At 40.6% G+C, this 20,293-nt stretch overlaps 1 protein-coding gene across 4 annotated transcripts; it reads left to right on the top strand.

The window, feature by feature from the left end:
- The first annotated feature begins 175 nt into the window (after nt 1-175).
- AKIRIN2 (akirin 2) lies at nt 176-20,136 on the top strand. 4 transcript variants are annotated; one of them, XM_054628737.2, is made up of 5 exons: nt 180-853; nt 11,426-11,569; nt 12,284-12,418; nt 16,060-16,131; nt 16,445-20,136. In XM_054628737.2, exons 1-5 carry the CDS (start codon nt 649-651, stop codon nt 16,453-16,455), a joined length of 567 nt encoding a protein of 188 aa, XP_054484712.1. In that variant the 5' UTR covers nt 180-648; the 3' UTR covers nt 16,456-20,136. The 4 variants fall into 4 exon arrangements, with proteins under 4 accessions (XP_077031028.1, XP_077031027.1, XP_054484712.1 ...); XM_054628736.2 differs by having other exon boundaries at nt 183-853; nt 12,269-12,418; XM_077174913.1 differs by lacking the exons at nt 16,060-16,131; nt 16,445-20,136 and adding an exon at nt 14,993-15,282 and having other exon boundaries at nt 176-853.
- The last annotated feature ends 157 nt before the right edge of the window (nt 20,137-20,293 follow it).

The following is a 20,293-nucleotide window of genomic DNA, read 5'->3' as shown; positions in this document are numbered from 1 at the left end:
GCCCGCACCCTCCCAGGGGGGATTTAAACCAGACCCCGGAAGCCTACCCTGCCAGCGCAGTGCACGCCGGAAGCTGTAGTCCCAGCTCCCCAGCGGCCATCCTGCCTTTGAGTGGCGTGGGGCAGGGCGGGGAAACCACGAGTCCCGTGAGCCTCTGCGGGGGGGGGAGGGGGGGCCGACGTTTGAACCGGCGGCGTTGTTGTTGACGCCATATTGCTGGTGCGGGGGTTACGGCCGGGAGCGCCATCACCGCCGCCATCGCCGCCGCCCGGGCCCTGCCATCGCCATCGCCCTGCATCGGCCGCCCCGCACCGCGCACCTGGGACCGGCACCGCGTCTCTCGGCACTGCTCGTGTCCCGCCACCGGCCGCGGGCGGAATTTGTCCCGGCCGGGCAGGGCGGAGCGGGCGAGGAGAGCAGAAATCCAGCTGGACTAAACCGGGGTTGCTGCTGCCGCTGCCGGGGCCGGTCCCTAGAGAGAGGCCGGCGGGGAGGCGGCGGAGGCGGCCCTGACGCAGCCGCCCCCTCCTTTCCCTTCCCTCCCCCCCAGCCCACTCCAGACAGCGGGGAAGACGCCTCTGGGCAGGGCCGGCTGCTGCTGTCTCCACCGCTGCCCCTCGCTCCGAGCCCCCTTGGCCGCTCCGCGCCATGGCTTGCGGCGCCACTTTGAAAAGGACTCTGGATTTCGACCCGCTGCTGAGCCCGGCGTCCCCGAAGCGAAGGCGATGTGCGCCATTGTCAGCCCCGGCCTCAGCCGCCTCCTCCTCCTTCGCCGCCGCTGCCTCCTCCCCGCAGAAATACCTGCGCATGGAGCCCTCGCCCTTCGGAGAGGTGTCGTCCCGGCTCACCACAGGTGAGGGACGCGGCACTCCTTGCGCCCGGCAGCCCCCCCGGGGCAGTTCGGCGGGGAGGGGGCCGGGAAGGCGGCCGGGAAGCGGGGAGGAGGGAGAATGGGGGGTTGGGTGGGTCTGGCGTCCCCCTCCAGCCATTTTCTGCCGGGCTGTGCGGCTGGCAGCGGCCGGGGCGATCCCTGCTCGGCTTGGTACCGAGAGACACACAATAGAAATGGCCGTTTGCAGCAGGAGAGGAGGGGGAGGAGGAGGAGGGACGGGGAGGAAGAAGGGGGGGCGGGTTGAGCCGATGCGGGCGGGTGGCCATAGGAAAGGGGTCGGTGAAGGCGGGGAGGGTGAGATGAGACTGGAGAAAGGCACCCGAGTGGCGTGGGGAATGGGGGTGCTGTTGGGGGGAAGCTCGATCCTAGGAAAGGAGGAGGCCGGCTGGTTTTTTTTGGTTTTTTTTTTTTTTTTCCTCCTTGTACCACGGGAGCTTGGATGTGGCAAGGAGAGCCGCAGGGGCGAGCCGAGCTCCGGAAATGCTGGGGGCGGCAGGGGACAGGGGTGCGACCGAGGTGGGGCTGGGGTCGGGAGTCGGCGGGGCCCCATCGATCCCTTCCTCGCAGCCATTATCAGTGGGTCGAGGCGGCGGCACCTCCTCCCGCTGCTCAGACATCGGGGGAGGGCGAGGGGGGCAGGGCGGGGAGGCCGGCCTGTCATCCATCACCCGCAAAACGCCAGTGGGAAAAGGCAAAAGCGAATAAAACAAAGGGGTAATCCCACTTCCCAGCTCCTTAATACGGGCTATCGTCCCGGGTAACCCATTCTGTGGTATCCTTAGAAGTTCCCTAGGAAACCCGAGCGTTAAAAGTGGTTGTGTGCAAGGGTGAGAATTGCCTTTAGGGCAGATAAAATGGGATCGGGCGGTCTCCTGCTCTCGTCTGGGAGACGCAGGGCAAGAACGAAAGCCTTTTACATTTTTAAAGGTGCGAGAGATGAGTCAACCGGCGGCCCTAAAAGCTCGAGGTCTGCTTGTGTAATGGTTGTCAATTAAAAACCAACCGAGTTCTTTTTAGCAGCGAGTAGGGAGAGAAGAAAGGAGCCAGTCTTGGTTGGGCAGGAAGGATTGCTTGGCCCGTGCCATGCTTAGCCCAGTGGGCAGCTTCCAGCAATGCACTCAGGGACGGTGCAGCTCGCGGCCATGAGCGGCTGTAGCACCGAGGTATGGATGTACCCGTGTCCTTTGTGTGCAGGGGAAAAAAAAGCCCTCTGCAGTTGTTGCAGCAGAATTCCTTCCGCTGTTGTGTTGGGTACTCCCTTTTATAACACAAGTTGGCTCTAGGTTACCAAGCTCTAAGTTTTAATGTTCCAATTGCCATCTACACGTAGGACAGTGCCATGTTTCAATATTGTTAGTTCGGAAAACGGTACCCTACAATACATTTTTTTTAGCGCTTTTACTCCTATAATAAAAAATGGCTATGAGGAAATATAGAGGGCATACAGAGTAAAACTTGGCATCAGTGCTTGATATTTTTTTGAACCTCTAGGAAAGGATCTTGAATGAGTCAGCGGTCTGGGATGAGAGTTGTGATGGATGGCACTCCCTGGTACAGCGAGGCATTGCATCTACTTTGAAATAGATACTTAAAATCAGACCTAATTTAATTATTTTAGAGGATAAGTATTGCTTCTTTGCAGTGATTTCTTTTGATTTCTTTAGGCTTTGGAGAGCTTAGGTTATGAATATTTGATATAAATATTGTCTGGCCAGTAAATATGTATTGCTGAAAGGAGACAAATCAATAAAAATTTCAGGAGACAACCTAGAGCAGTTTTTGAGGTAATACCTAAGCTTCCACTCTAACCATTCTGAAGGGCTTAAAAACTGAAATGTTACTGAAATTGAGCAAATACAGGCCTCTTTGTCTCCTGAGAAAATCAGAGGTGCAGGTGGTAATCCATGTGAAAAGGTGATTGGCGTACAGACAAGGGTGTATTTTATGTATTAAAAATGTGTTTAATATAATGGAGAGTGAATGACAGTAAATCAAAATGTCTCCTACAGCACTTGAATACTCCTAAGCAAAACGTGAAGCGTTTATAAGTTGTTCACGTTTACATGGGTTTTGCTTAAAAGCTCCCTCTGTGGTTTCCGTTACAGAAAAAAAAATCTTTATACCGTGCTGGTATAAATGCATTTGTTAATCAGCTTGCTTAGCTTTAAATTTCAGTTGAATTTGGTGGTATTATCACATTGTATATATTTCATTTCAACCCTCACTAAGCAAAATAGATCTCATAATTTTAAAGAGGCCTGTTGAAAGGATGTCTGTGATTCATCTAATTTTGTAAATGTACCTGTGAACTAATAGTTAGCATTTTTCCTGGTAGTCACTTGGAAAAATCAGATGGTTTATTCTAGAGCTCTGACTTAGGTTGAGGCCTAGTGTGCTGCAGAAATATATATTGCTTTCCATTAACTCTGAAATGAGTTCACATGACCATTTCTGATGCAGATGTCTGCATTAGGGTCAGATAAATCTTGCTGTATGTGTGAGAAGAATTCCAGTCCGATTTAAAAAGTGTTACCAAGTCACCATTCCGTGTTAGTTTTTGTGTTGGGAAATTTATTAACAACAGCCAGAATTCAGTTGACTAGGCTTGGGCTTTTCTCAGCCTGTTACTGTAATCCTTAGATTTCCAGCACTTAACAAGAGTCTGTCTGAATTTTGTGTAATGAAAATGAACGTTCATATGAAGTCAGAGTTCCGGATATGAAGGACCTGATGCTTAGACTTTAAGTTCATACTTAAACATTTTTCTTCTATCTGATACTCTGACCTGGTAGTGTTTTAACTTCACACCGTGGAGACCATATCAGCACCAGGACTTCTTACCACATCGTTCCTCATTTCAAAAGTGAATTATCTGGAAGTAGAATGTTACAGATTGATTGAGGGGTGTGTGAGGAACTGAGAATACAGTGTGAGAGTCAGATGAGAAAACAGCTGTCCGTATAGAGTGGTCATAGACAAATAACCAATGTCTGTTGGAGAGAGGATAGGCTTATTCAAGATGAAATTTATCTCTCACAAGAGTGTTTTAATATTTTGTGGTTATTTGAACAGCTGTTAGGTCACTTCCAGTTTCTCGGTGAATTTGGCAGCCAAACTGTAATTGTGGCTTTACAATCTGTACTTTCTGTGGAATTGTGCTTACTGGCTTGAGCCATACTCATGAGTATGTTTGCTAATTTTTGAATAGCATTATTTGCATGTAGAATGATGTTTTTAAAACTATGTTCACTATAAGCAGTGCAGAACATACCTGCCTGGTGTAAAACTGGTTTAGTTTTGAAAGAATGGCTGCTCTTAAATATTTTTCTAATGCTTGAATACTACAGATGAGTTTTAGTTTCATGTAAGTTCTAGCTATAAATGCGACTATTTTGTGTAATCAGATTAACTGCACCTGGGTCTGGATGCTGCCTATGTGTTATGGATACACTTGTTGGGTTTCCTCTGAAGTCCAGAGGATGCTTTTCTGTTTCAAAGATGTTAAATGAATTCAAGGGTGAAAGGAGAAAACATTGACAGTATTATTTCTGTTCTCTGTTGGGTGTTTTGGAACCATTGTTTGCAGTTTTACCCAGATGAAAGATTGTTTGGGAATGGGGAGAAAAAAAGAAAAACTACACTTAAATTTTTTAAATTCATAGGCAGGTTAGTTGTTGAAAACCTGCATGTCTGGACATTTCTGAGATTTAAGCTACAGTGGGAAATACAGTTGAAAGAAATTGGGGGGACAAGGGAGAAATAATGTTGATCTTGGGGATTTAAATCTCCTAATTCCTGGTACATAGAAACGCTGAAAACAGACTGAGATAGCAAGTTTTTTTTCCACACTTCATCCAAAACCAGAGGTTAACTTGAAAGACCTCTGTGCAGTCAAAAAGGATGAAATCATTTGAAAGTCCACCGACTTGAACACATGCAGTTTTTCCTCCATCTGAAACATTCATCTGCTTCAGCACTTCCCCAGCAACTAACTAATGTTGCAGAGTAAAACCCAGAGTGGGTGGAGCTGTTGGGACCAGGCCTCCTGTGAGGGACTCTTTACAAATAGAAGGTAGATAAATTTGCCTTTAGAATGTCCTTTTTCTTTCACAGAAAAGTCTGGAAAGAGATTGATGTAATTGACACAGTTTTTCAAAGTTAATGCTAGAAAATGTCTTTGACCTTTTTGAATAGGAGGAACTGTTAGTCTTCCCTGTGGGCTGTCCTCCTACGACCTTTGAGTTGCCCTCTTGAGCAAACTGAACTGCTTCTGTCTGAAACTTGGTCAGGCAATGGCCAAGCATAGGTTTGGCTTTTAAATGAACAGATCCAGTGGCTTTGGAATGTGACATATTAGTAGTGCTGCATCTCTTTCTGCTTAATTTCTGTTTTGTTAACTTATCCACATGTGTATTTATTGCTAAATTGTCTCGGTGAAATGCCAAGTTTCTCATTGCGCTCCAGTATTGCAGAAATCATTTTAGGATTTTAAAAACCAAAACATTCCCACCCCTTAAAAAAGTCATGTAATGGCTGCATCTGGACTTCATAATTTAATTGAGAAATTTCTGTATAGATGCCTGTGGTGACTATAAATGTTAAATAGCCTTGGTTGTAGATGTCATAAAATGTTGAAGCCTTTTTTTTTTTTTTTTTTTTGTTTCAATGACAAGTCTGATAAATGCAGTGTGACAATTTTTTATGTGAAGGGAAAGATGTAATTGCTGTGTCTAATACATTTTGCATTGCTTGATTTATTTTTCATTCCTCAATCCCTTGATCAGGAGAACTGGGACTTCCTGAAATAATACATTTGCAGAATGAGCTAATGCATATGTGAGCAACCAACTTGTGGGAGAACCAGAATTTTTGTCAGCCTGGAGTAACTGGGTCTCCTGAGGTGGCCTGCTCTGTGCCCCAGTCTGTGGCAAGCTGCTTCTGTCCCTTCTGTAGCTGTAGCCGGTGTCTGTGAGGTGTCAGCATGTACCTGTTATCAGTGTTTTCTCTCTGGCTTAGAGCATGTTCCTGTGAGGGGGAGCATGGTTTCCAAAAGTATACATCCTGTTACAAAGCTCTTAACATGCCTAACTGAGAAGCATGAGTGGAGTGGTTGACATCTGAGACTAAAGCAAGAGAGTAAGAAGAATATTTGGGTTGTTTTAATTTCTGTCTCTGCCAGGGTTCCCTGGTTAAGTAGAAAAAAGCCCTGAGGAGTATCTTTATCCATTGCTCTGCTGCAGTGCTGCCTTTAGGTGAATCTGGCATCTTAAAATTAACATTGTATGTCAGTAGTGTGCTGGTGTGACCAAAAGTAGGAATGTGGTAACATCAGCTAGGTGTTGAATAAGGTTGAAGGCCTAATGGAAATGTTATATGTTAATTTGAACTAGGATAGTGGAGCAGTTTTGCTTTAACAGAAGCTGAAATCCCTAAAGATGTATGCCACTGACATTAGGATAGCATTTGATTGATTACTTAGAAGAAATCTCAGGCATGGTTCAAGTTTGAATGCATATGTTGAATGGTGACATTGCCAACTGAAACCTGAGCTAAAGGTTCCATTTCAGGCCTGGAAGACTGCTACTCTGATTGCAGTGCATTGAGTCACCTTCCTGTGTGTTTTGCTGAATTTTCCTTTAGTTAAATGAGAGAAGTCAGGAACTGTGATGTGAGATTGATAGTTTAAAATCAAGCCCAAAGAAGAAAGTCCTTCAGGTGAAACAACCAGCACCTTCATAATTGATAAGCATTTATTAAAATGAAGAAAATAATTGTTTGCCTTTTAAACTTTCTAAGTTGAACTGCCATTTCCTTTGTATGTAATTTCTAGGTAATTACAGGTCAGGGTGAAGTAATTAGATGGTAGAATTTTGAAAAATATTAACTTGACTTCTTATCATGAATTAAAGAATGTAGGAAGACTACATCACTCCTTGGAAATGAATATTTGGCTTTGCAATCCATTAGTGTGACAATTATATTTCAGATGTCAAACTTGAAGTCTAATTTACCCTGTTCATATTTCATCCTCTCTTCATTTGGAAATCTTTGTTCTCCAAATGGCATCTCAGGTTCTGAAAGATCTTAATGCAGAATTTAAAGTACCTGTGTACTCAACTTTATGCTTTCAGTACACAGCTCTGGGAAAAAAAAAAAAAAAGAGTATCCATGTATTTCATTATATTCTGGTATATTTGACTGAATCCCTGATGCCTTCGGTGGTCATGGTGAGACAATAGCAGTTTTCATTTGTCATTCTTGGTCTTAGCCTTGAACCTGAAGGGAAGGGGGACATAAAACAGATTATTGTGTAACTGGTAGAGATTCATAGTCTTGTTGAATTTGAAATGCTATTTATGAAGTACTAATTCATTTTGGTGTGTTAGCAGTGTGGCTTTTTCTCGCTGCTACAGCATATTCGCAAGTCTTAATTTTCACTTTGATCACCTCTGCCTGGTGTTTCCTGTTAAATAGCTCTGTGCTTTCAGAGGCATCTCTAACCAGTAAAAAACACTGAGCACAGGGGCCAGACTGAGATTATGAAGAAACTGAGGATAGGCCACAATGATGTGTGTTTCATCATATTAAATATATTCCTTTTGTAATCTCAGATCAAATCATTGTCTGAAATGATTTGTACAATATCATTGTACAAATGTACGATGTATTTGAATGTACAATATCTGATTTGAACTTCAGTGTGTGTTCAAGGTGGATGAAAGCTTTTTTTAAAAATATCTAATAAGTTGTGATATACGTGATGCAAGTTCTCACTTAAATTTTATAGTCTTAGAGAAGGTGATAGTAGATTTTCTTTAATGAGTGTACTTTCAGATTCTAAATTTTTATATATAAAATAATAAGTTAATTAAAATGCATGTCATTGTTTTAAAGGACAATTTGGGCCTCCACACTGAGGCACATAAAAAAACTGTGCTATTTGGCACCAGTTCAGTGCACATTTTAAGTCAGTTGTGCACTGCAGAGAGAACAGTCAGAACTAATTGGAAGCTGGAGAAGTTGAAAAACTGAACTTAAAAAAGCAGGAAGGTTTTCTGGAGGCAAAAGTAGGTTGGATCTACTGATTCTAAGCTTTAACTGGGTCAGTTTTAAAATTCTTTACAGTTGGATGTCTGCTGTATAGGTGGTGTTCAGAAGTTGTCTGGTTTGCACTACCTTAATATTCCATGGCTTCCTGCAAGTGCTGAGATGCTATAAAAATGTTGTTAATATATTTGTGTGGCATTACAGAACAGTAAGGGAGAAGTAACTTGGTGCATTTAAGCAGTTTTTCTTACTGTATTAGATTATTTTAATTTGGCATTCAGATTTTCATTTAAAATGAGGTATAAATATTTGCAGGCTTACATTTCACTTCACAGTGAAATAGTTTTAAGTCTAAGATTTTATGCTACTGTAGGTGAATAAGAAAGTCTACTTAGTTTTTGCTGATATAAAAATGTGCCTGCTTTATTTAAAGCATTCCTGGTCTCATCGTTCATGTGAGATATCAGTTTGGTGCTGTGTTAAACTTGCATTTCTTGACTGTTATTCTCCCTTTTATGAGTGGTGGAAATCGGGAAGTGTGAGATGAGTCAGTCTCCTTGCCTGCTATCAGCAAGGTACTGAATATGCCTTGCAGTCCATTCTCTGTGCTGAGCAGCTGTGCCTTAAATCTTCTAAGTTAGTCTGAATGGAGGAATCCCATTTACCAAACCAGGTTATGGGCATGCTTAGCAAGTGTTCAGTCAGTGCTTAACGTTTCAGGCTTTTTTTCTCCTCCTTGCACTGTAGTCAGTGTCATGTTTAAATAGTCCTTTCTCTTAAACTTTGCTTAGTTCTATACCTTCAGCTGAAGTCATAGTAATGCCAGCTGTTAAAGTGATTTTGTCAGGATGGGGATCTCCTGGATATGTCAGTAGTGTTTCTTGAGGTTTTTTATTTTCACAGCAAGATTTGAAGGTGGCAATTTAAAAAGCATTGCCAAATTAGAAGTAGATGAAATTGCTGTAATATCATAGAGACTTCTTGTCCACAATTCAGTATAATTCAGAATAATGTATCTTTGGTGCACAAATCTTGATTTTCTATCCTAGTTGTTACTGTTTTCCCAAAGTCCACACCTGATTTCTCTGCCTCCTCTTCCTGTTTCCCCCCCTTGCTTTTGCTCCTTCTATCCTGGCTGGTATTTTAACATTTGTTAGGACTGAAGGAGACATAGCATATGATTATTGATTTAACTCTTGCAGTTTCATCAGTTGACCAGAATCTGTTTACTTTTTTGTCCTTAATGATTTTGGTGGTTAATGTGCTTTGAAATGTTTCTGCAAAAATATGAAAGGAGAAGTATAGAAAATATTTTTTAGAAGTTTTATTCTAGTTTTTACACCTGAAATTTGGCTGATTTTTTTGCAGTTCACATGGAGTTCAGAAAGTATGGCCAAATTAGTCATAGTGAAGGATGGTCATGGTCTATTATGTTCTTCAGTTAATAGAAATGCAGTGTGAATATGTGCAGTCATGTTTCTCACAGTGTAAACATGCTTTAGGACAGATGATCATGTGAGCTAATTTGGTTCCCATTCAGAATTACGCAGTATCACTGGAGCCAGAACAGCACTTGATTTTGAGAAGTATTGTTCTGCCACCATAATACCATTTGTTATAAATATTGTTAGGCCACTCTCTGAGTGATGTGTGTATGCACATGATCAGCTCTGCATGGGATTCTGTTTAATTTTGGAAGCCTGGCTGTATCTTGGTTTAAGATTATTTATTTACTTTGGTACTCTACAGGAGTGTTTGTATCTTGTCCTACAGAAAGTATGAATCCTCCATCCCCCTGCATCACTTTCTTGTGGTTTCTTCTCTTAATTTCCCTGCTGTGCTTTTTTATTACTGTTTTAGTACTCTCTTCTGCATTTGCTGCTTCTTTGAACCATATTACTGACCTCCCATTAGAGAGTTGAAAGTTTTATAGCTGCAGGCTTGGGATTGAAAAGGTATGAAGTCCTTAATCAATGGACAAAATCCAAGAAGCCCCTTTGCTGACACACACTCCTGTTGACTCAAAACAGTTTTCTCTCTTTTTGTAAATTGGAAGTCTCTAGACTGACTCATGGAATTGAACCATGACTGTATTTAAACATCTGAACTGAGAATTATGTTTGCTTCCACTTGGTGTAGCAGAGGCTTCAGTCACTGACTGAAGAAGGTGGTAGCTGAAGGTACCTGCATCACATGGTTCCTTACTAGAAATGTTCAGATATGGAACCTCAGCAGCACATGGATTACAAACATGAAATTTGATTTAAGTTTTCATGCCATTGTATTGGCAAAATGTGACAGAAATAGGAAGGGTCTGAGTGGAGTCCTTTGTAACTCTGACGTGATCTTATGAATTTATATGTACCTGACTTTTGGAAAGTTGTCCTTGCTAAAAAGTCTAGAAGTGTCATTGGGAGCCAGCTGTGCAGGTAATTTTTTCTTGAAGCATTTGAGCATTTAAAAGTAAGAGTTCTCATAAAGGATGAGAATCTGTGGAAATTTCTTTATAGGAAGAATATAAAAAAAAGAAAATTCCTTTTTTTTTCTTGAATATTTTACATTGCCAGATGATATGCAGTTAGGCCACTGATGCACCTGAAAGCTATTTGGTATGTGGAATTTCAGAGAGAAGGCACCCAGGATTGGTGGTTCTGTTGCAAGGATTAGTTTTTCCCTTATGATTCTACAGTGGAGATGAGATTATTAAAAAACTTGCTGTACTTCATTCATTGCAATCAAAAGCTGCAGTACATATTGTCATACTCCTTTGAAAGAGACTGTTGATCCATCCACTGTATTTTATTTGGATAAATTTGAGACCGTCAAAAATGTTGTATAATTATATATATATAATTATATATATATGTGTATATATATATAAATTTTGTATATTTTTCCTGTCAGTTTCCAAGTCTGATATTTTAAGCAGTAGGTGGTTAATGCATGTTGTCTAAATTGTGTTTTCCTCTTCACTGTGCTGCCTGTAGTACAGTCTGCAGAGAGGAATGGCATGTCATGTGGCTGTTTTATTCTTGAGTGTCTTATTACTCTTAATTCTGTGAGTGATAAATGCCGTGTAGGAATGAAAGATTAAATTAAAGATTAAGTATATGAAGCGAAGATAATTAATACAAGTATAAGTTTTATCGCCAAATTTTTATCCATGCACATTGTATCATTCCTAAATTTTAGAATGCTGGGTTTTTTTATTAGCAGTACTCTGGTGCCAATACTTGACCTCAAATAAGAACATTTTTGCTGGTGTTCTCCTGGTGAAAATAGCCTGGGTTACCTTTCTTTTAATTAGTTTAATGTTTTATGTCTTAGGTAAGACATTGTTTTTGCAGGTCATGTTTTAAGAGTCTGCCTATCCTTTATCATCTGCTATTTATCTACAGCATTTGATGCTTGAGTAGAAATCAAGCAAAATGGTGAAATGTAAAGATAATCATTTTAGGGTTTTTTGTTGTTTTTTCCCTCTTTTAGAACAAATTCTGTACAACATAAAACAGGAGTACAAACGCATGCAGAAGAGAAGACATTTAGAAAATAGCTTCCAGCAGACAGATCCTTGTTGTTCTACTGATGCACAGCCACATGCATTTCTCCTCACTGGACCAGCTTTGCCAGGTACCCAGATAATTCTGTGTAATTTTCCTATGTTTTCTTAGACTCTGCTTCTGTAAACAACTTTTTCTAGTTACTTGGTGGTTTATGGCACCTTGTCACCAGTTACTGTTGTTTTTTGGCCATAAATTGTGTGTAATTCTGCTGTATTCTGTTATTGTGTCAGATTCCATTTGAGTAAATAATTCTCCCTGTTACCTGTTGTGTTATGACACATTCCCACTAGTTACTGCTGCTTTTTTTGGCAGTAGCACTATTGGTCTGGAAGATGTTAGCTTTGCATTTTAAAAATTGGTCAGACAAAAACCTGGCATTGTTTTCAGACCATCCTGCCTGCTGTCACTGGTACTGTAATAGGCTTTTGCAGAGCAGCTGTCTTGGCACCAATATACTTACTATAATTTTTATATATAATAGAAGCTTAAATTTGTATGTGGCAACTGCCATGTAAATGGTGTTCACGGTGTTTGCATGATGCTCCTGGGGTTTTGATGGTTGTGAGTGTTGTCCATTGCAGATGTTTTCCTTTTTGAGCATCCAGTCCTGCTTCAGTAGTAATTACAAGGATCAACTAGCAGAGCAAATCTTCAAATGTTTTGTAAAGTTCCTTTAATGTAAAAGGTGTGAAAAAAACTGATTATAAAAAATTAGTTCTGATCTACTTGTAATTGTAAATTGGTATGCCCAAATATTTACTCTTAGGTACTTCATCTGCAGCATCATCACCATTGAAAAAAGAACAGCCCTTGTTTACTCTCAGACAAGTTGGAATGATCTGTGAACGTTTGCTGAAAGAACGTGAAGAGAAAATCCGTGAAGAGTATGAAGAAATTTTGACCACAAAACTTGCAGGTATCTTAACAGTTCAGAATAATATAAGTCAGAGTGATTTTGAAAGCTTAAAACTTCTCTTACTTTTGTTATAGAGTGTATGTTTTTTTCTGACCTATTCTGATGAAGGAATGGGGTTGCATACATGACAGAAAAAATGATGTTTACTCCCTCTGATAGGTTTTTTCCTTCTGTGCGGCTTTGGATAGAAAGTATGACTCTTATTTATTACTACTCAGTGAAGACAGTAGTTTTATTTCAGTTAGAACTTTCTCTTGCTACTGTGTCTGAATTGACAATTTCCCCCTTTTTTTTTTTTCCCCTTCTTCTTCAGAAAGACTGCCTGTAGAGAGCTCTTTTTGAAGGACTGTTTTGTTTTGTTTTTTTCCTGCTTGGGAACTGACTTCCTTTTTCTGGAATTTGGCAAGATGACAGTACCTAAGATTTCCCTTTCTCTTCCCAGTACTTAGCATTACACTGCTGCCAGCAGTGTTTGGTATCTGCTTGAGAGTCAGTTCAACTGTTTTGCTGATGCTCCATGTTGAATTCTTTTAGAATTCAGCTGAAATTCTTGGCACCTGATGCCAGCTTAACTTTCCATCAAGATCATGCTAATGTCAGCATTGTAAATATGACCTTTCTTCAGTTTTTGAGGTCCTTTACTTATAAGCCTCTTGCTAGCATTTGAGCACCTAAATTCTTGTGCATTCAGAGGTAGGTGCTTTCACAGTATGATGTGGAGTCTAATTTAATATTTAGTGTGATGATAATGAAAATCTGAGCACACAGTTCTGCAGATGTGCTCTTGAATACCTACAGCTGTTGTGCTTCCCACCTGAAAACACATCAGAATTAAAGTTGGCAGGTCTCTTCAAGTGGGAATAAAACCTTTTACAGGCATGCACATGCAGAAAGTCACCAGGCTTGTGGATTGCTTGTGATAGTATTGTCTCTGCACCCGAGATCCTGTTCATGTTCTGCACCTGCTGATCTGCCATTTCTGTGTAAGAAATTGCTATAGTTCTATGTCCCTCTTAAATCTACGTCTATTTAAAACTATAACTAAAGCCATGAATACTTCTGCTTTGAGCCTGGTGTTCCATTCCAGTGGTGTTCTTTTTAACCTGCTTCAGCCTGATGAATTCAGACTCTATAGAACTTTTTCTCCTAATTTATTAGGAGTAATTTCCTGGATTTTCTTAAATTCATTTCATTTAGCAGGATTCATAACCATTTGAAGACCAGATAGATTTACATTTCTTCCAGACACTTTTGGAGTACAAGCTTGAAATTCTTTACAAACAGGAAGCCCTTCTGTCAAGTTTGTTACATGTGCTCTGTCTCTCAGTCCCAAAAGGAGCATTGTTGGGTTTGTTTTTGGGAAAGGGAGGGGATGAATTCTGTCTGGGAGTTGTGGTTTAGTGAGATGATTTAGGTTTGCTTGTTCTTGCCATAGTGCTCACCAAAAGAGCAATTAGGAAGATCATGTTACTGCATCACATGTATTAAGCCAGTAATACATTCTCAGCATTATATGAGAATTTAAAGACTGGCGAAAGAATTTAGACATTCCCTACATGGAAGGTCAGTTTTGGTTGTCTGCTGACAGAATGGTTATATCCTTTTCTAAACTTCATGCAGTAAGGTGATACTCCTTGTTACAAAAGTGAAGTCAAAGGAAATGTAACTGGAAATTCCATAATAAATCTCAGTTGAATAGCTTCTTTCAAGTTACTTAACTGAATGTTTGCATCTTGGGTATTTTCTGAATCAGAGTTGTCATGTAGGTAGTTAGCCAGATATTGCCTATTCTTCTTCCATGTTCCTTGCAAGCAGAGTTGCTTTTCATGCAGAATAAATGTTTGGTAAATGGAAAACTCAGATCATTGTAATGCCCTGATTTCTCTTCCTGCCTCTGTTACCTGAAGCTGCTGTGTTAGCGCAAACTTGGTTTTGCAAGAGCCTTAGCACTTCAAACACTAGCTTGAAAGTTTTAAAGAATTTCTGAAGAACAGCCTTTTATAGTAGTGTAATTATATTTGTGTCATTTAGCCACCTGACTTAACATAGTTAGGATGTATATGATACAGTGATGTAAGTAGTTAACTGTAGGCTGCTCCTACCTTTGGATTGCTTAACTTCTGAATCTGAATGTCGCAAGAACGGGGCTTTTTTGGTAATTGGATTTTAAAAGAATTTGCAAAGCCGTAGTTCTAACTAAGATGATGTTACAAAGCAGCTGTGTATGCTGACTTCCACCTTAATTTGCAAGTTTGATTTTGGCCCTTAATACATACTTCTGGGAAAAATTCTAGTTGGTGTTACTTTTTGAAAGGGTTTCAGTGCACTGGATCCTTCAGTATGCTCTTTGTGTTATTTTGTTGTTTGGCTGAGCTCACATGGCTGCTGAACAGCCACTGGTCAGAAGTGCAGTGAAGCAGGTCCTGCCTGTGGGCAGAGGGGAGCTGAGCTGGCCACTGTGACTGCAGGCCCCCTTGGTCAGGGATGAATGTCCTTCCACCTTTGGGTCCGCTCCGTGCTTGGGGCTGCTGCTGCACTGCTTGCTGATTTACTGACACCCTGTTTACTTCAAAGGTGAAGCTCATCCCTGCAAGAGGATGGGGACTTTATTGGGGCAAACCTGTGGGACTAGGAACCACTACAAATCTAACTGCATTTTTGGTTGAAGATTGCCTTCTTTGACCTTGCCCTTTTCTCAGAACACCCCACATTGCTGCACATGTATTTTTCCACAAGGGAGGAAGGGGAATGGAGAGGAGCGGCATCTGGTAGATATTACTCTCCTTGTTCAATTTCCTAATTCTGAAAGGTGATATTCTGCTGATGAGTGCAGTATTAAAACTGAATAAAATATTGCAAATGTATTTGTATGGATGTGTGTATATAAAGAATAACCTTTCTGGGAGATAACAGTTCAAACAGTGCTTAGTTCAAAGCCAAGTATGTTTCATATAAAAATTTCATTTCAGATGACACAGTAACTGTTTTCATGCAATCCACAGTCAACTAACTATATGTCTCCCACAGCAGCTGCTTCTGTGATTAGAATTACTCTAAAGTTAGTCACTTAGCATTTCATCCTTTTAGTTTCTTGTTTGCTTTTGATTTTCTGGCAGTCAGCAAATACAGTTTCTAACTCTGTAGCAAATCCCTTTCCTGTACTTTTGTGTTTCCATTTCATTAAATTAATTTTCTTACATCTGGTAGTGGTAGAAGCAGACAAATTATGTTTCCAACCCTAGTACTGACCTTTTTGCCGTGTTTTCTACTCTGCCCCCATTATGGATCTGTAAAATGGGCACACTTCATTTCTTCAAAATACAGTGTGTGATACTTAGCAAGTGTGAGGTATATTGAGATCTTTGTTACATGCAGCATAATTCTCTTTGAGTTTACTGCCATCTTTCTCATTTTACAGAAGTTTGTATGGGAGAGCCTTTTAATTAAGGGGACATTAGCTTAATTGTTCTGGAGGATAAAAAAAGAAATGGCAGCTATGAACTGTATTAAGTTATTTAAAACTACTGCTGGTTTGGGGGTGTGTTTAACTTGTATGATTTCTGTGTATAAAAATTAGCCCTGAGTATTCTTCTGCTGGATTTAAATTTAATACTCATACTTGTAATGTTTCATCCTTGCAGAACAATATGACGCATTTGTGAAGTTCACGCATGATCAGATCATGCGACGATATGGAGAACAGCCTGCCAGTTGTGAGTATCTCTTTCTTCTGGTCTCTGTAGCAGCATTGAATTACCAAGTGTTCAATAATTTAAATGGCTATTGTTTGCTGTTAAGCTGCTAGGCCCCAAGGTAAAATATTCAAAACTGAGAATATGGAATATTGAGATGGAAAGGGAGGTGTGAGAGAAAATGCAGCTTGTGTTTAAAACATCTAGATCTGGTTTCCCATAGCATGCTGGAGTTTAGTTTTGAAACCAGTTTTGATACTACCATAGAAGATTTGCACAGAGCTGATACTTGTTAGTGCTGTCATTAACTCTTCTTTTTTTTTTCTCTTTCCAGATGTTTCATGAATCACACTTTCTGCATATGTGGGCTGCCCTATACACCCTGTTTTATTGTTGCAAGCTGTCCCAGTAAAGACTTGCAGCAATGCCATATTTTTTCCCCCCTGTGAACACAGGTTATTTCAAGCTTTTGTCAGTGGCAACCACTCTTATGCAGCAACTGGTTTTGGAGTGCTCCCTGATGTCAGTACCACCTGGATGTGGACCTTTGCTACCTGTAATAATACCAGTGGCCTCATTTGCTGTATCATTACGATTTGGCTTCTTATGTTAATAAGTTTGAAAAAGTAAAGGATTAAAGCTGGTGTTCTAGAAGTTGCCCTTCACTGGTTGTGTAAATAAAAATGTAGAATGACACTTCTGACTGAAGTTAGTGTGGTTTTCATAACTGTGCACTACAACAGAGCTGTAATCACAGTTAAGTTAGAATGTAATCCCAGGACAATTTTAAGCAAATAGCCCACAGTACTGCCTGTGAAATAGTGAAGGAGGGCATTTCTGTATTCCATGACTTTTTTGGGGGTTAAGAATGGGTTTATATGATTTCTCATTTTTGTAGTTTTTATTTATTCTATCAGTCTTTAACAAATGTTTATTGCTGCAATTTTTCAGTGTATCATTGTTTTACTGCCCTTGTAGTACTGGAATTTAGTTGGAAGAATAAAACATTTACTTCTAATCTGTTTGTTTTTAATATGCAGGTGGAACTTTTGCTGTGTATGAATAAACTTAAATCTGAGTGTTTAAATGAAAATTTTATTTACTAGCAATAGTGGGTGGGTCAGTTTTAGATCAGGAGAAGGAGGTGGATTAAAATCTCAGGTCATTCTTCAGAGACAGAAATCTTTTTTACATCAGCTGTAGTGTTTCGTGTTGAGGAAGCTTGTTTGGTACAGAAGGGACAGAAAACTGGTGATGTAACTTGCTGCAGCTGACTCAAACAGCAGCTGCACTTGCCTTCCTTCAGATTTCAGTGACACATTAAAGGAAATCTGTTCATGAGACAGAGCAGGTGCATGTACTGCAAACTGGAACAGTGTAGCTATTGCAAGAGCTGAGGGTGTGTAATGCCTGTTAAGGGTTGAGAGCCTTGTTGGATGCATTCAGCTGTTGACAGACTGCTGTGTTGGTGCTGCTGTCTGGCCAGTGCTGGGTATCTGAATCACTGCAAATTTCCTACATGGCAAGTCTAGATCTGTGTGTTGTGAGGTGGGAGTATTGCTACCAAAGGCCTTCAGTTACCTGCTCTGGGGACAAGAAAGCAGTTCCAAAATAATAATTTAATTATAAACTGCTGTCTTCTCTAATTTACTGTCAGCTTCTGGTTAAAGGGAAGTCTGCTCTGTGATAGATCTGTGTCCCATCTCAGATTAACAGAGGAATTTGAGTTGAAGCTGGTAGATGAACTTGGCAGTTGGCTCGTGCGTACTTACGGTATCAGAGAAAGCTTGTGATGAGCTCTACTTCTCGGTGAACTCCTCCACTTAGGAGTGAGATTGAAGGTTCAGAATTGGAACATTGCCACAGTATCAAGTATTTTCTGCTCACTTCCCTGAAACCTGTCTTGCCTATATATTTGGATTATCTCTATTTTCAGAATCCCAGAAATGAGAAATCTCTGCTAGACTCCCCTCTCAGGTCTTTTGTCACTGAAGATAAAACTGTCAAGGGCTGTAATTTCTGTTGTCTGCCTTGAAGTCCTCAGTCCCTCTCCTTCCTGCTCCTTACTTTTTGACCTCCTTTTATTAAGTTGCCCAAGCTAGGAAAATCACTGCTGCTAGGTGGAGCACCATGCAAATTCTGGCATCCTCATGCATCTCATGTATTTTTTGTGTTCTTACTTTTCTTGGGATATTAAGATTTACAAATAAGAAGTGATGTCATGCTAGCACCCAGCCACTCCTGTACTGCTCCAAATTGATGCCTAATAAGCAGTCTTGTGGCAGATGAAAAGCATGGCACCGTGGGTGCTGATGTATCACAGCTGTGGTATGCTTAATTTGTGCCTGTTTTGGAAATGAGGTTGCATTCTTTGAAATGTTTCATTTTTTAACCTGCTGCTTGTTCTATCTTGGACTTCAAACTGGCTCCTTTTCTTAATCTCAGTGCCAGTATCTAGTGTGATGAATCGCACATGAAAGACTGGTTCTAACGAGTCATACTCTTCCAGTAGGAAAATGGCTGGCAGCTTGATGGCTTTGAAAGAACTGGGGAAATTGGGGTACTGTGAGGAGCCAGCTGGTGCTTGAAAACCAACCTGCTTTGCAGAACCTTTTCAAAGGCTCTTGAGTTACGGAGAAATGGGTACAGTTCAGTAACCACGCAGTTCTTGGCACTACACTTTGTGGTGGCCACATGTAGAATATTTCTGTTACTTGTATGTAACTGCAGTCTTACCCAAAAGCCAAGCAGGCTGAGAACAGTTAATTGGAACTTAACAGAGTGAAACCAAAGATCTTGGTTAACCTGTTTTTAAGGTAGTGATGTATTTCTTTCCAAGCAGATCTCAGTTACTGTGTACTTGAAAAGCAGCATGTACGTCCTGTGTGTTGATTTTTGTGTCTAGATGTGAGACCCTAAGATGATTCAGCAATTTTCAAGGTTGCAAAGGAAGGAGATTCAAGCAATCTTTATGTGCTGATGTTTGAGATTTGCCTGTGTGCACTTGAACAGCATGACCAGTCACAGATTCTGCTTAAAAAACTCTGTTTTGTGAAAGCTCTCTTTGTTCCCGAGTTGGGAATTGGGAAGGATTTAAGCTTTCTGACTCCACAGTGGGGAGAAAAAATGGAGGCTGGTAAAGCATTAAAAGTTTATGCTCTTGTTAACCAGTGCTTGTGACTTTTGTATTGGAAGTCATTCTCAGTGATGAAATGACTTTTACAGGCACCTGGGCTGTTCTTATAGTTTATTGCTGTTGTAGGCTTCAGGATAAAGAAAAACTACAAAGTTTGTGTTTGAAACCAGTAGTGCAGTAGTGTAAAGAAGTGTCAAAGAACAGCATCTGTAACAGTAGAGAAAAAGGGTTGGAAAATTATTTTCATGAGTGTTAACTTGCATTCAGGTCTGATTTTTGGCAGTAGTTCTGTTGAAAGATGTGGCTACCTAAGAATATGATACAGTTAGTTCAGAGGTGAGGCTTTACACTAGACTTTCAGAACTACTACAGATATTAGCACTTTGGGGTGTTTTTGTCCTGTTTTCTTTAAGTGAACATTGCAGACAGTGAAGATTTTTTTGGAATGTCTGCAAAACATGTAATTACTATGCAGACAGTTGTAGAAACTAATTTTTAATTTTCCAGTTGGAATTTGTTTCAGCTAAGGTATATGAGGGTGTCTCAGTTGTTACTGATGTTGGTTCCAGAGTAAGTGATGTTAAGCTCTTTCCAGGAAAGTAGGACTGATTGCAAAGTCCAGCTTCTGAAGAAAGAAAGGTGGACTAAATTAAATTTATGAGCAGTTTAGTTTGTGTTTTTAACTGTTCAACCTTCTTACCCTCCTTGCTGAAGAAAATGAAGCGCCAAGTACAGATTTGATCTGAGAAACCGTATGTAGCACAGCAAATGTGACTTTAACCGTACAAATCTGTTATTAGTTTAAGGGAAGAAACAGCCATTAACTATTAATTTTACTGTTTTAATGTCATGTTGCCTGCACATTTGGGGATTAAAGGCCACACACTGTTGAGGCTGGTTTCTCTTTATTTCTGAATGTTTTACCCTCTGGGGGTGTGAAAGTTACCTGGGGTGAGGTTAGCAGAGTGGGGTGGCAGGAGACAGCCACACAGCAAAGCACTTGGCTTCTTGTCCTCTTGCACATCACAGAGCCATTTGGTGCTGCTC

Source organism: Agelaius phoeniceus, chromosome 3 (assembly GCF_051311805.1).
Source record: "Agelaius phoeniceus isolate bAgePho1 chromosome 3, bAgePho1.hap1, whole genome shotgun sequence".
NCBI lineage: Eukaryota > Metazoa > Chordata > Aves > Passeriformes > Icteridae > Agelaius > Agelaius phoeniceus.
This window is presented reverse-complemented; position numbering and strand designations above follow the sequence as displayed.